This window comes from Sparus aurata, chromosome 4, assembly GCF_900880675.1.
Source record: "Sparus aurata chromosome 4, fSpaAur1.1, whole genome shotgun sequence".
Taxonomy (NCBI): Eukaryota; Metazoa; Chordata; class Actinopteri; order Spariformes; family Sparidae; genus Sparus; species Sparus aurata.
In genome coordinates, this window is record NC_044190.1 from 38,522,931 (window position 1) to 38,537,867 (window position 14,937).

The 14,937-nt window shown below is 42.8% G+C and overlaps 1 protein-coding gene across 1 annotated transcript in view; it reads right to left on the reverse strand.

Moving 5' to 3' along the window:
• The window catches only part of LOC115580051 (multiple epidermal growth factor-like domains protein 11), a 124,718-nt gene that overhangs the window by 85,434 nt on the left and 24,347 nt on the right, over nt 1-14,937 (reverse strand). The window contains exon 5 of the mRNA XM_030413885.1: nt 12,277-12,369. Within this exon, the coding sequence (XP_030269745.1) occupies nt 12,277-12,369 (93 nt within the window). The remainder of the gene's footprint in view (nt 1-12,276; nt 12,370-14,937) is intronic.

A 14,937-nucleotide genomic window follows, 5' to 3' on the forward strand; every position in this document is an offset into this window, starting at 1 on the left:
GCAACAGTACAAATAGGGTCTCAGCACATAGTCCGGGGCATCTAACCTCCGCTAGCTTAGCTGGATTTCTATTGTGAAGCTAAAAACAGATTTCAACTCTCCTCCATCAGCTTCCGGGTCGGGGAAGTCCCGACGCGACGATTACCGAGTGCGGTTAGAAATGCTCAATTCCGTTCTTTTCCCTGTCCGCTCTCGATAATAACTGTTATAAACTGGCAGGTAAGACACATATGAACTTTGATTGCTTTTCCATGGAGTCATAATCATACATTTTCATCCATGAGCCGCGGAACTCTACTGCACTCGGTAATCGACTCGTCGGGACTTCCCGTCAACAGGAAGCTGCTGCAGAAGAGTGGTAAATTTAGTCAGCTTTTCAGTAGAAATCCAGCTAAGCTAGCGGAGGTTAGATGCCCCGGACTATGTGCTGAGACCCTATTTGTACTGCTGCTGAAGTTTGGTGCTGTTCTGAGCATTATTTGTGGCTTTTTGGTGGCGGTTTATATTTGGATCCATTTACTGCAGTGTATTGTTGTCGTGCGGTCGTTTCTGAGGTTGATAAAACTCCGTAAAATAGCGGTCTGCTAACTTGATCTCTCGAGAGGGAGTCTAACACAGTTTCACGGTGCGTTAGACCATGGATTAAACTTACACTGGAATATCACTTTAAAGAGTCCTCGCATGCAGCGGCTGCACGAGTGTCGCCGCTCGCAAACACAAATCAAAAGCAGGAGCTGAGGCTGAGGAGCTGCACTGCCATGGATCTGTATGGATTTTGTACAGTGGAGCTGAAGAGTGGCGCTGGGAGATAAGGAGACAAACAGAGGAGCGAGAGAGAGAAGACCAGCTGAAGGAAAGCACAAGCTGCATTATGATGTTGCACACCTTGACAGGCTTTCTCGAACGCCAGCAGGAAGAATCGTGTGAAACTTGGCTCGACTTGCGGCGACCGAAAGAGGCAAATCTATCACTGTAGGCGCCTCCTGAGTGTTGTGTTCGTGTGTGTGTGTTCATGTGTGTTGCGTGAGTCCAGCTCTGATGAATGGCGTTTCTGTGCACGAGCGAGCGCCCACGCCGGCCTGGTGACAGCCACAGTGTCATCGCAGCAGTCTTCACCAGACCAGCTCGACCCTGACACATTATCATATTTATAGGAAGCTAAATATAAAAACAAGACAGTGAGGGAGTAAAACACAGAGAACGAGGCGCTCGCTGAGTGAAACACTCCACCAACATTCACATGTTCCAGCTAGTTTTAAAGATGATGTGCTGAAAACGAATGCTGGTTTTGTTAATGAAAACAATCATGAAGAACGTCAACAATCTTTTTCAACCATGACTACGATGAGATGTCGACGAGCTGGAAAAATATATTTTATGATGTAATATATAACAGGATTAAAGAGTTACATTTAGTCTGTCTGACAGAAAACACAAAGTGAGACGGAGAGACGACCAGAGGAGACAGCTGAAGTCGAAACTAAGCTGTTAATGTCACGATGAGTAAACTCACTCAACTGTAAGTCCTCATGTTTACTAAGCATATATATACTGTATATTTCCTAATGAAAATCCAGTTGTAGAGCCTAGAAAGTAACCAACTCTACACACATCAGTCTGTTACAACTGACCACATGATTGAGAATATAATGTCGTAATCAGTCAAAAAATGACAGGATGATTTGCTGCCTTTTTTAAACTAGAGGGAAATGTTGATTAACAGAAGCTGTTTTTATACTGAGGTGGGCGGAGGTGTTGATGACCTGCACTGTTGTGCGACCCACAGCCGGGGAGTTTTAAAACCAGGAAACAGCTGATCACAGCAGTCAGTCCATCACTTCATCCGCGGACGTCAAGATGAGCAACTGGACAGCCGCTGAGATCCAGGAGATGCTAGCGTCTCCTCGCTCTCCGTAGCTGTCTTCGCCGTCCGCTTGTTGTTGTAGCAACAAGCTGGGAACGGTCGCTACCTTCAAATTAAAAGCCCCACACTAAGAACCCAGGTCTAAACTCCAATGGGGCGCAATGTAAAGCTCTTATTTTGAAGACAAATTCGACCTGCTTCACTGTTCACGCCCAACTTCGTGCTTCACGTCACAAAAAGCAAAAAGCAATGTGCCACCTTGTCTATCTAAAAGGGGATTCTGAGACTACCAGCGTCTTTTAAAGTGGAACATTTTCTTACATGTTACCTAAAGCATGAGTTGACGTCAATCAGCACACACAGTCTCTTTTTTGGCTCTCTTGAATAACAGTGTTTGGTGGTGACTGGATCTCGAAGTGCACAAAGTACAGCAGCACACCTGAAGTCTGCTCGGTGTCAGTCAGAGACGACTCGTGGCAAATCTTCCAGCCAGAAACACGTATTTCACAATAAATTAGTTTGAGTTAAAATGTTAAACATCTTGTGAGTGAACTATGCAGGGCTTCACAATTAACTTTTATAAGAACAAGTAAACAATTTTGTCAAACAAATAAATAGCTTTTTCATCGACTGTCCTGATGAATATTCAGAAACATGCATCACGTGTCGCTGCTGGAACGTTTATAGTCTGAGAGTTTATTTTATTTATGTATCTGGACAAGAAACTTAATATTATGCTCGATCTGTTTTCATTCGTCTTTACCAGAAGATGCTACGAGCACGACATCGCAATTACTATCCAGCCAATTTTTGTTTCTAGCATTTATTCTGAGGATGTGACGTTTGGTTCTGGATCCAGAGAGAGAGAGCATTTACATTTTTAGTACATTTGTGAATAAAGAGACAGATGGAAGAGTTTTCTCACTCTCTCTAACACAACGAGATCGGCCATTCGTTGACATTTTGTTCATTTCTCAGAGAACAAAGCATTGATAACTTTTAGGCGAGTGAGGACAAAAGACGCTGATGGGCGTTGGCGGAGGTATGCGCTCTACTGAGTGCTGTTCCAGTTGTGTGTGATCTCTCCAGGTACAGTCGGCGTGTTCATCGACTAATTGTTTCGGCACTGGTGTGATTTAAAGGCTGTCCGGCACTGCTGATGTCACAGAAGCTTATCAGAGAAAACACTTCGACTAAACTGACTTTTATCGACTCAAACTGGATTACAGCATTTTGAGTTTTCTTTTAATAAAACAACGAAGGGATAAAAAGGGACTTAAATGTGACTAAAACTAATGAGCACTTTTGTAAATAAATCCAAAGTAGCTGCCAAAATTAACACCGCAGCAAACTGCTAACTGCAGCTGGGAGCAGAATACGCCACATCTGTCTTTACATGCTCGTTATGAAAAAGTTTTTCTGTGTCTGACTATCAAAGTTCGTCCATTACAAGAGACACAAACAACAAAAGTATTCCTTGGCAGCGCAGTAGCCCATCAGTAAAAGCCTCGTTAATGTAATAATGTGCCGGGGCTTCGTCTGTTTCCATGACAACAAATGGAGAGCTGTGCCGGAGTCATCACTTACGGCCGAGTGGAAATGCGGACAGAAGATTGAGAGCGGAGGTTTGCAAAGAATCATCGCTGTAGAGCGGCGCTGACTCCTCCCGGCCTCAGTGGACAGGGAGCAGGGAGGTCAGCTACCCATAAGCCCTTGTGCTCAACGCTCATCTCCTGTGGTCAGCTGTGATTACACTGTCACCTCAATCAGGCCACAACGGAGAGGACGGAGAGTCGCAGGTTCAGGTGTCTGCAGAGGGTGAAGAGGCTTCGATCTCAGTCTGACAAAAACTCTTCACATCAAAAAAACCTGCTCCCAATTTATGACCGTCTACATCCACATATCTGCAGCAACGACGATAAACTGACAGCTGCTGCTTCATACGGACGGCTTCTGATGAGAGCTGCGGTCGTATAAAGGGAGATTACGCCTGAAATCAAATGTTTGAACTGATGATCTGTCTTTACAGAATCAAACACGGGCAGGAAGCTTCACATACGGCTGCAAAGTGGATTCTGACTGCTGCTTTCAGGTCAGTTACATCATCAAAACAACTACTTTTCATATCTGTTGAGAGACTTAAGAGTCCAGAATCACTAATTATTATAATCTCACAGTAACATTCAGGGTTTCTTTCTTATTATTTAGGATAACATCCTTTCAGAAAATGTCAAAACTTCTCGCCTCCACGCGACTCTTTGACAGGATTCTGCACCGATAATGTTAAAGGGACAGTGTGTAACGATTTAAGTAATTTATTAACTCAAATCAACGTCTTCGTTCATAAGTAAGTCCTCATTGGTGTACAATTACCTCTGCCAACAATCTGACTTATCCTCTTGAGCGAAGAATTACCTATCTGAATATACATAGCACAGGCAAGCTCTATGGAGGCCGCCATGTCTTTCTGGTTTTAAAAAAACTACGGACTGCTGAGAGGGACACAAAGCACCACGTGGTACTACGTAGTAAGGCTAAACGTGTTTTCACTCAGAGCTAGCTTGACTGCGTAACTGAGAGGGAGCTCAGCGAAAGCGCTCGTCACCAACAATAACAATAACTAACTACATCTTTACCTCATTACTTGAATCAGTAGAAATACTCGACGCTGTTGGGAAAGAGTCCATATTTTGAAAAAGAGTTTCTTGTCCATCAGGGCCACCGTAGCTTCCGGAACGTCTCCAACGTCTTCAGAACGGGAGGGGTGAGCAAAGGAGTGTTGCACTGTAGAACCTCACAGCTAGATGGCGCTAAATACTTGATATATTACACACTGTCCCTTTAACGAACAAATGAGACTAAATGACTTTGGAGCGTCGTTATGACACTTTAATTATCCACTCTAACAACATGGGGAGCACACATGTTCAAGACAGTTTAAAACATTTTCTTCAACATCTGAGTCACTTTTCAAGTACAAATACGTCATGTCAGCAGATGTTTCATGTATCTGTACTTTACGTGAGTATCTGTGTGACTTCTCCACTCTACATCTGAACTTTCTCCTCCTCACAGCTTCAGAACAGCCTCGTTACTTTAGTTTGATGCATCTGAGGTGAATTACGGATTAATTTTATTTGGCGTCATCGCACGTTGCATAACAACTTTTAATATCGTATTATATTTAATTGTTGGAATATGATGATTCAAATATGAATAAAACTGAACCAACACAACTTTGAAGGTTGCAGAAATAATCAGTTAATCAAAATTAGTCACTTCATAAATTGCCGGTGTAGCAGCTCCTACATAATGAATCTTTACCATCTCAAACAGCTTCTTTGCATCGTCCCTCCTTCATCTCCTCCTTCCTGATAATCTCTCTCATCATAATCACCATCTTTAGGTGATGACTGCCATCAAAATTTCTACTTATCTACAACTTCTTTCCTTCTTGCCTCCTACTTCTTCCTCCGTCTCCTCTCCGTCTCATCCTCGCCTTCCTCTCGTTGCTTCGCCTCACTCTTCATTATTTCCTGGCAGAGCAACAAAGTTTGCAGAGGGAAGGCGGCCGAGGCTCTCACGCCGCTTCACCAGCTAATCTGGTTAGCCACAGCAGAAGACAACACAGAGGACGATCCTGTGGCCTTCTCCTCTCCCTCAGTGTCCTCATTCAGAGAGCCCACTTCAGGTTTGAGCTCCTGTTCTACCGCTGCTACAAAAGGAAAGACGCCCACACACTGTAATCATGTAAAAATGGATTCAGTGATTCTTTACCTGGACGTCTGTTCTCTGGAAATCACATCTACATGTTACTAAATGTTTTAACTAAGAAGATTGTGAAGGAAACATAATTACTGGCTCGATTATCCTCTCGTGTGTTCTGTTACCACACAGACGTCTCGGGCAGGCGGTCGCAGTTATGAACTGACGGAGGATCAGCACGCGGCTCGACAGCTTCCTCAGCGATTTCTAACCAACTGTTTTGGTTTTAGGGCCCAAAGCTCGACTGTCTCAGTGCAGCCTCTCAGATCTCATCGGTCCACCATCACTGATGTAAGTGTTGTGGACAAAATGACAGAAACATCCGTCAGTAAAACCTCCACAGGAATCATACAGTTCAACACAGTGAGAGAAAAACAAAGGCAGGCTGTGTAAGTTATTTTAAAAGGTTTTATTTGTTATGTTTCTGGAAAATCTCTCAATGTTCCAACAGCAAAAGGAAAATGATTTAGTGTCTGCAGCAGGACTCTAATAAAGACTGAAGACTAATTGTTTAATTCGACCTGTATGAAAGACGGCCTACACACTCCGCCCGTGCACTCATTGCACATGACATACGTGCAAGAACACACACTGTATTTTGAAATAGTAGTATACTCAAAAAAAAAAAAAATAATAATGCCCTAACCAAACTACGACTGTTTGATAACATTAATAACAGTCCAATATGTCACGATGTGTAAACTGTCTGTTAGCAACCTTTATTTTGAAGGTCTAACTGGCATATAAGATATTATTGCTAATTTGACTGCAGGGCCTTTCACCTGACACTGGAGGGGCAGGTAGAGCGGACGACATGGAGTCAGACACAAGAGCCATATACGCCATTCAACTTGATTTTCAAAATAAAACACCCTGTGCAGGTTGGGATGTAAACCATTTAACTACACAGCCTACGTACTGACGACAGAAGCACAAAAATCAACGAAAAGTTAGGAAATGAACACAATCAGAGCAAGTCGACAACATCCGGCACGACTCTCCAGTTCTGAGACCCCGTTTACACGAGTACGCTTGCGGGTAAAAACGGCAAAATGTTTTATCGGAAGTGCCTTTCGTTTACACGGTGATAGCTTTTTTGGGGCTTAAAAACGCAAAAATCTGAAACCACCCTCCAGAGTGGAAAAGTCGAATAGGCTCCGCCGCAGCGTTTCCGTGTACACTGGCAAAACGCAAAACTCTGCTCAGATCTGCTCACGTCGCGTACGCATGAACGTCACATACATGCACCAGTACAGGGAAATAAACAAACATGTCGGTTTATTTCCATGCATCGGACCTTCAACCTGCTCTGGCAGCTCTAATAAACGTACAGGAGTCTTTCCACGAAATGTACAGGATATGCACAGATAGTATTACTGAACAGAGAAGGATCTGTAATTACCACCTAGCCGCCTGGCATGCATACCCAATCGAATTCCACACACTTTTGCCGTTTTGCGTCACTGTATGCACGCAGATTTCCTCCCGAAAACGCTCGTCTAAACGTGGAATAAAAAGTGAAGACGCAACGCCACTTTGGCGTCTTCTGTTCAGACCGTCATCGTGTAAACGTAGCCTGAAAGGCTCTTAGCAGGCTGTGAGCCTCGTTACACACCTGAGGTCATATGTAAGTGTTTCCTCACTCGAATCAAGGACGGAGGACATCGTTCACTGTACAGATTGTAACACTGAGGCGATTTAAATTGAAATGATTAGATTTGAAGCTGGACTTCTATCTACTATCTTTTTTATCTTCCCTCTGAGGAGAACAGATAAACTCATTACACACAGGAGCTCAAAGAGCCTCGACCCAACTCATCAGAACTGGATCGGCTGGTGCGGTCCACCAATCAGGATCCAGCAATGCGCCCGTTCTTCCTCTGAGACGAAAAATTCATTCAACACTGTGAGTGAGTGTCTTTGTGAACCCTCGTGAAGCCCGCCGCTCTCATCCGGAGCCGCAGTGTATTAGAAAATCCACACAACAAAATAAATAAAACCTTGAAATCTGTTACTGACCACAGGATGCGTCTCGTCTGACCAATCAGACGAGAGCGTGCATGAAATATCGCTCAGTCTTTGCAGGAAGAAGCTCGATATCCCCGCAGGAGAGATTCAGCCTCACTGCGCTGCATCTTTATAGTAAATTACATTCTTCCACAGGTAATGAGCAAATGACAGATTCTTTTGTCGGGATGTGAGGAGGCACGCGGCGACGTTGTAAACGCACATGGGATCCTGGCTAAAAGAGGTTTTTTTAATCTATTTCCCAGTCGTCAGTTTCACCTGGCGAGGTGCGAGGCGGATGCATGACGAGTTCGGCTTCATCGCTAAATAAAAAACAACAGATGGAAGCGAGAGCGAGGACAGAAATCTGCAGCAGACCGAAGAAAGGAAGTTCGAGCGAGCCAAACTTCCAGAGCGAAGCTGACGGGAGAGATTGAGTTGATCGACAGACTCCATCGCCTTCTTCCCGTTAGCCTAAGTGGAGGGAGATTTACCTAACCCCCGTCTGGACCCGGCCTCAGTCCCTCAGCACCTGGGCAGCAATAAAAACAGGTAAACAAAGGGGAGGCTGGAGCACACCAATAACAAAGTGGGACTAAAGGGGCTGAGGGACTCGCTCAGTGTCAATACCCCCTTAAATCCCCCCGACCGCACACACACACACACACACACACACACACACACACACACACACACTCACTCAGAGTTCACACTGAACTGGACTCCATCAGCACCGGTGCGGCCGGGATGAGAGTTTGAAGAGCCGAGCGGATCAAAACAGTGGAAATGAGATTCATATTGAGATGCAATGGCTTCATTTCCAGTTTAAAGGTGTAATCAGAACATTTTTCCCGTTGACAGAGCTGCTGATCAGTGACCGTGACACACAAAGATTATCTCTATTTCACGTACTGAAGTTCTCACTTTTTCCGGGGCCTCACACAAAATCTCATCCGCTCTGCTGCAGAACTTTTTATTCCAGTCAGATTCAGAAACACTTTATGTTTTGTCAGCGGGCTTCGAAGGCTAAACGTAACAGCTCTTCAACTGATCCTCCTGTAAAACCTCTCAACAGCTTCAGCTCATTCAAAAGGCAGCGTGTCTGGTCCATCTGATATCGCCCTGTTGGCGTTTTTCCCAGAACGTCATCGGGGCCCAATTTAAACAATCTATAGCGCTCCGTCTGAAGACATTTGGGGCGTGTCCAAGTCCATTTTGCTGCTTGAAGAACGGATGAAAAAAGTGAGGTGTGTGGCGGAAAGAGGTTGGATTTAAACTCTGAATTAATACTGGGTGTGTTTTGGGGCGGAACATATATAAAAACTAATCTCAGTGTCATCTCCCTTTAAGAGCCAGACGCATCAGGACCCGAAGCGTTGGTATTAAACAGCGACTCTGGTCCTCGGCTGTTGACTGTATTTTAGAAAATACACTGACATTTAACTGAGAGGGAGACGGAGCGCTGCTGCACAGATCGAAGTCCATGGATAATAGTCATAGTCATAAAAATCAGCATTCTGATCAATAAGGGTTTTGCTGCAGGTGGATAAAATACGTCTTTAATGAGGAAAGTCTTAATGACAATACCTGCATTGATCCTCCAGCAGCAGAAACGATATGTGTATCTCCACATTCACAGCTGATAAACTTCAATGGTTCTGTGTTCGTCTACACATCGAAAAGGTCAAACACGCCGTCCAGATTCACACAGGGAAATAGTTAGGAGTGAAGCAGCTGTCCTGATGAATCCTGTCTGAAAATGATATTTCAGAAGCTAAAAGTTTAAAGGGATATTCCGGTGTAAGTTTAATCCATGGTCTAAATCACCGTGAAACTGTGTTAGACTCCCTCTGGAGAGATCAAGTTAGCAGACCGCTAATTTACGGAGTTTTATCAACCTCAGAAACGACCGCACGACAACAATACACTGCAGTAAATGGATCCAAATATAAACCGCCACCAAAAAGCCACAAATAATGCTCAGAACAGCACCAAACTTCAGCAACAGTACAAATAGGGTCTCAGCACATAGTCCGGGGCATCTAACCTAAATTAAATTTACACCGGAATATCCCTTTAACCTGATTTATAACATAGTTTATAACCACAGCTTTCGATGCACGTTGTGTACGCAAGTTGTGAAGCTGCCTGTGTAGGTTCATCTTAGTATCTGAGTAATGTGCTCTTAAAATAGAAACAGACTTTGACTTTGGACCAGCGACTTGTTGCAGTCACAGTCGCTTTCTGCTGCCTCAAGGTAACAATCCACACCTGACAACACCTCACTTTAATGCCAACACATCCATGGGTCCACAGTTTGGGTTAAATAAAAACCTTCCACAGCGTTAAACACCTGTCACAAACAATAACTTCTTCCATGTGCAGATTTTTTCTTTCAAACAAGACGAGTGCCTGAAAGATTGTTGATGAAAGAGGAAGGAACAAAACATCGTGCAGATCTGCAGCTGGGAAAGATGCAGGCACTGTCTGTTCTACAGCGGAGTATGTTTTATTCTATCGCAGCTCACAGCTCAGTACAGCGACACCAACATAAAAAATGTTTCTCTGATAATAAGAAATATTTTCCTAGCAGCCAGCTGGGAAATCGGACTGTAGCGCCGCTCTAACTGCAACACAGCCAACAAACTTTCAGCCAAACGGAGATCCAGCCGAGAGACTGAGCTGAACTACGTTAACGAGCAGCGCAGCATTTTGCAACTCGTGATGTCGAACTTGCTCATTTAATATTTCTGTTATTATCCTGTAATTAACTTTGAGTTTGACCTCTACTGTGGAAAATGTGCTCTTTTCTTTATGACCACAGAAGGTTAACGTCAGATGATTTGGTGTCTCTCTGAAATGCCACCATCTGATCGTTATGCTCCTCCGTCACCTTCAGTTAAATGTTGCTGCAGGTGTGATTTGTGCACATCAGGTGTGATTATTACAGCAGGTGAACCCAGACAACCCTCTGTGTGCAGGTTACCTCTGACTAACTGTGGCTGCAGGTCCAAATGAGACGACAGTGAACACAACACACTGAGCAAAAAAGTTTCCACTAACAAACAGTTTTGAGCGAGAGAGTCAGAGTGGAACGGACTCGCCCAACTCGGTCTGATGACATTTGAAACAACTCTGACAATCTTAAAACTTTGTCAGCGTAAAACAAAACAGATCTTTCCATCAGACGTGGAGATCTGAGACATCAATATAAGTTGATCACAGACACTGACAAGAAAAGTCGGTACAGAAGATGTTTGAGCTACTTTACAAACAGAGTCCATCACAAAGTCTTTTCATCTATAGATCAAGATTTCACTGCATGAGGTCCAAAACATTATCTGGTCCTTCAAAATAATTTGACTTCCACTTTGCCAATTAACAGAAACAAGCAGAATCTGATGAGCTGGTCTCTTTTGTGCACTTTAGGACCATTTGGATGTTTGTTGTTTGTTGTATTCTTTACATATTGTTTTTACATGTACTGGATTATATCTTTATATGTGGCATATATGAATTATATTCTGGTCCTGCTCAGCTCATATCTTGTTCAAATTGTTTAATAAACAACTTTAAGAGGTCATATTCTGCTTATTGGGTTTTTGCCTTTCCTTTATTGTATTATGAAGCATTTTTGTTGATACAGAAGTTCTGCAAAGTGAAAAAATCCAACATCCACACCAAAGAGAATCACTCTCTGCCACAGAAAACACTGCTGCACCACCTGAAACACCTGGTTCATCCTTTACTTCTGTTACTGATGTGTGTCACTATGTAACAGGCGTTATATAAATATGTACATTATAAGATATATACACTCAGTCAGTCAGCAGACATACAGCTGCTGCTGTTATAGCTGCGTTATTTTAGATCACACTACCTTACTTGGGATGACCCGCCACTCTGCAACTCTCATCAAAGATTGTACAGAGGCGAGATGTCTCACTCTGTAGTTAAAACAGAGTGAAGCTGCAGAAATGAACCATATGAGAAAAATAATGTGTTTTTTGAAATTTAAAGTATGTAAACTTATTCTACTATGACCCCGAAATAAAAGTATGAACCTGAAAATTTGCATTAAATGACGCTTTTAAATGCTTTTTTTGTAAATATTTAACATTTTTTGGAAAAAATAAACTGACACTAGTTTTTAACGCTCAGATATTCATATCAATATATACTAATATTCAGATTCCATCACTGATTTTAAACAACTTGAAGATAAAGTCTCAAAGATGATGTCATGTCGTAGTCTGTGCATAAATGATCTGACGTGCTTCACTGTATAAACCTGGAGGAGGTGCATGAAGACGCTGCAGCTGAACTGACGTGCGGTCGTCTGTATGTATCGTACAGTCACATACTAAAGGAGCACAGTCGTGTTTTGCACGGTGACCTATTTCCTTTTTTCGTTCTTTAGAAACTTTAAAAATTAAACTAAAAAGCAATCTTGCTTTAAATTTTGAAGGCACGTGTCATTTAGAGGTCAGTTTAGCTTCTGTCCACTTAAATATTCATTGTAAAAGGTATTTGGAGTGCATACCAGATTTTCTGATGAGAGGAAACGTCAAACCTCAGCTCTTTCCTGATCGGTTTACATTAAAATGAGCTTTACTGTGATGACTTCAATGTGGACTCACCACTGGAGCAGTCCAGTCCTCCCCAGCCCGGCTCACACTGGCAGGTATCAGGAGAGACACAGCGTCCGTGGGCACACTCTTCAGTACACAACGCTGAGGAGGAAGAAGATACATCAGCTTTAAATATATCCAACCGTCCTCTTAAGTAAATTTCTCTTCACAGTAACAGCGTCTGAATCAAGAAAAAATAGTTTATAGACGGTGATCAACAAGAAATCAGGATGCGTTCATCTTTATTCACAGCAAAACATCAGTCCAAGTGTTATTCAAACAAACTTTACCAAAAAAACACTTGAAAAACAAACATTTTTCTCAGCAATCTATAAAAACCCTGTTGCATGATGTCTTCTTATATTCTATGGGAACTTTTGATTTGATCAAATTTGAAACATCACATTTTTAATTTACACAACACGTAGGCGTAACAGCTGGAACTTTCTTTTCTCTAATTGTGAAACGTCGAACAACAAAAGTCACGTTATTCACAGATTCTACTGTATCAGAACAAGTGATGCTAAACGCTCCTGTGGTTTAATTTAATGTTTCAGTCCTGATTAAATTCAAGTTATATAATTTGACTTTAATCGCCCAGAAACAATGTGGAAGAAATTAACAATTTTATGGATTTTTAGTTTTGTGAGACAGTCAACATGAAGTTTTTTGGGGAACCAGCCAACAGAAACAAACCAGCCTCACTGTTGAATAGATAAACAGATGGATGTTTTCATCAACAGCAGCATCTCTTAATGAGATTGTCTAATTATTTTATGTTATGTTCAATAGAAAGTCTGAAAAACTTCACACAGAAAAAGTGAAGTTTAAACTGCTGGAAGCTAAAAATCAGCTCCTCCCGACTTCTCTGAGCTGAAGTGCGCCTCAGGTTTAACCCGAGGGCAGAGACGAGGCGTAACGTTTGGAGTCTCCACATCTCAGACACAGAAAACGATGTTTACAAACTAAATATGAAACCGTCTACTGGAATTCGACTGGTTTTAAAGTCCGACATTAGGCTGAAATAAGAGTATCTTTTAACACGGAGCATGAATGATTGAGGGCTTTTTAAAAAGCAATTTGATTCTTTGACCACATTCAAGAAATCCTTCAAACACACCTCTTCAGCACTGCATACAACTTTTAACTCCATCTTTTACGACGTCCCCTATGTGTCTTTGGTTTGCTGGCGTCTTTGAGTGTTTTGAAAAGTGAAACATAAGTTAAATGTGTTAGTATACACAGGCAAAACTCAGTGTGTGTGTGACGTGTTTTCACACCATTTACATTTAGGGCATTTAGCAGATGCTTTTGTCCAAAGCAACTTACAGTATTTCATACATTGATGGCGGTGGCTGCCATGCAAGGTGCCGACCAGCACATCAGGAGCAGTTTTGTGTTCAGTATCTTGGCCAAGGAGACTCTGACACGCAGTCCAGGGGAATCAAACCAGCGACCTTTTGGACTACAGGAAGCTGGCTCCACCCCTGAGCCACAGCCGCCTCTAACCATGTGCTGTTTAGGATCTGCTGAAATGTAATCGGTTCAGTTTGTTTCACGCAATTTTATTTCTGTCCTCTCCTCCTGAACTGTTTAATGTTAAAGGTAGCAGAAGATATTGAGTCGACCGCTACGTTGATTTGACTCGTCTTCATTTATAAGAGTGAGCTCGTTATAAGCCTGACGAGGGGCAGCGAGTGGTGAAGTAAGGTCTTCACTTGACTCTTTGCCCCAGATTTTGCCCCAGGTCCGCATAGTTTATTGATAGAGCTTATCAGAGCACTAAGTGGCCTGCAAAGAAAATCCTTCAGACAAGTTCTCTGGGCCAAAAAGCATCCTTAACACCGGGGCTCACTATACTCCCCGACTGAGACTGAACACAGTCTCTGAGAGTGACGGAGGTCAGTACAGAGGTGATTTACAGTACAGAGGTGATTTACAGTACAGAGGTGATTTACACTACAGAGGTGATTTACAGTACAGAGGCGATTTACACTACAGAGGTGATTTACAGTACAGAGGCGATTTACAGCAGCTCTGACCAGGACTGTGACTCCGGGACGAGAAGACAGAGAGAGAGAGTCAGACATCGTCAGCGTGTAGAGACAGAATATCTTCACATGTTACTGTGAACTGAGTATTAATTTGGACCGAACCAGACGTGACTGTGGAGACAAACCAACACGGTTCTGGTGGCTTTAATTTGGATCAGGTCCAGTTTGATCGAAGTGAGTTTAACGATGAGTTAACGAGGCGATTAAACTCTTTTTAGTCCAGAGAGAGAAACTTGATTTGGACGGTGTGCGGAGGTATTTTTCTGTTTAGAAAAGAATTTAGGACATTGTGTGAGTTTATTATGTTTATTTATTAAACTTTAAAGCTAAGAGAGCGTCTGGAACGTAGCATGAAGCCACCATCTGCATGCTATTCATCTCCCAGCTGAGACTGTGGAGGCTATTGCATTTGATTATTAGCCATCTTCCACGTCAGCAGGTGGAGGAGACGTTGGTGGGGTTTGATTTACACCGCTGGATATTTTCGAGGCCTTTCCGGACATTTTGCGGTGACAAAACTAGGTCTTTTTTTCAGGAAAAGAAGTCTGAACATCTCCATCTATAATTGTGCCGATTAAATCTCGTATTTTGAGCCAAACCATGATGTTCTCCTGAA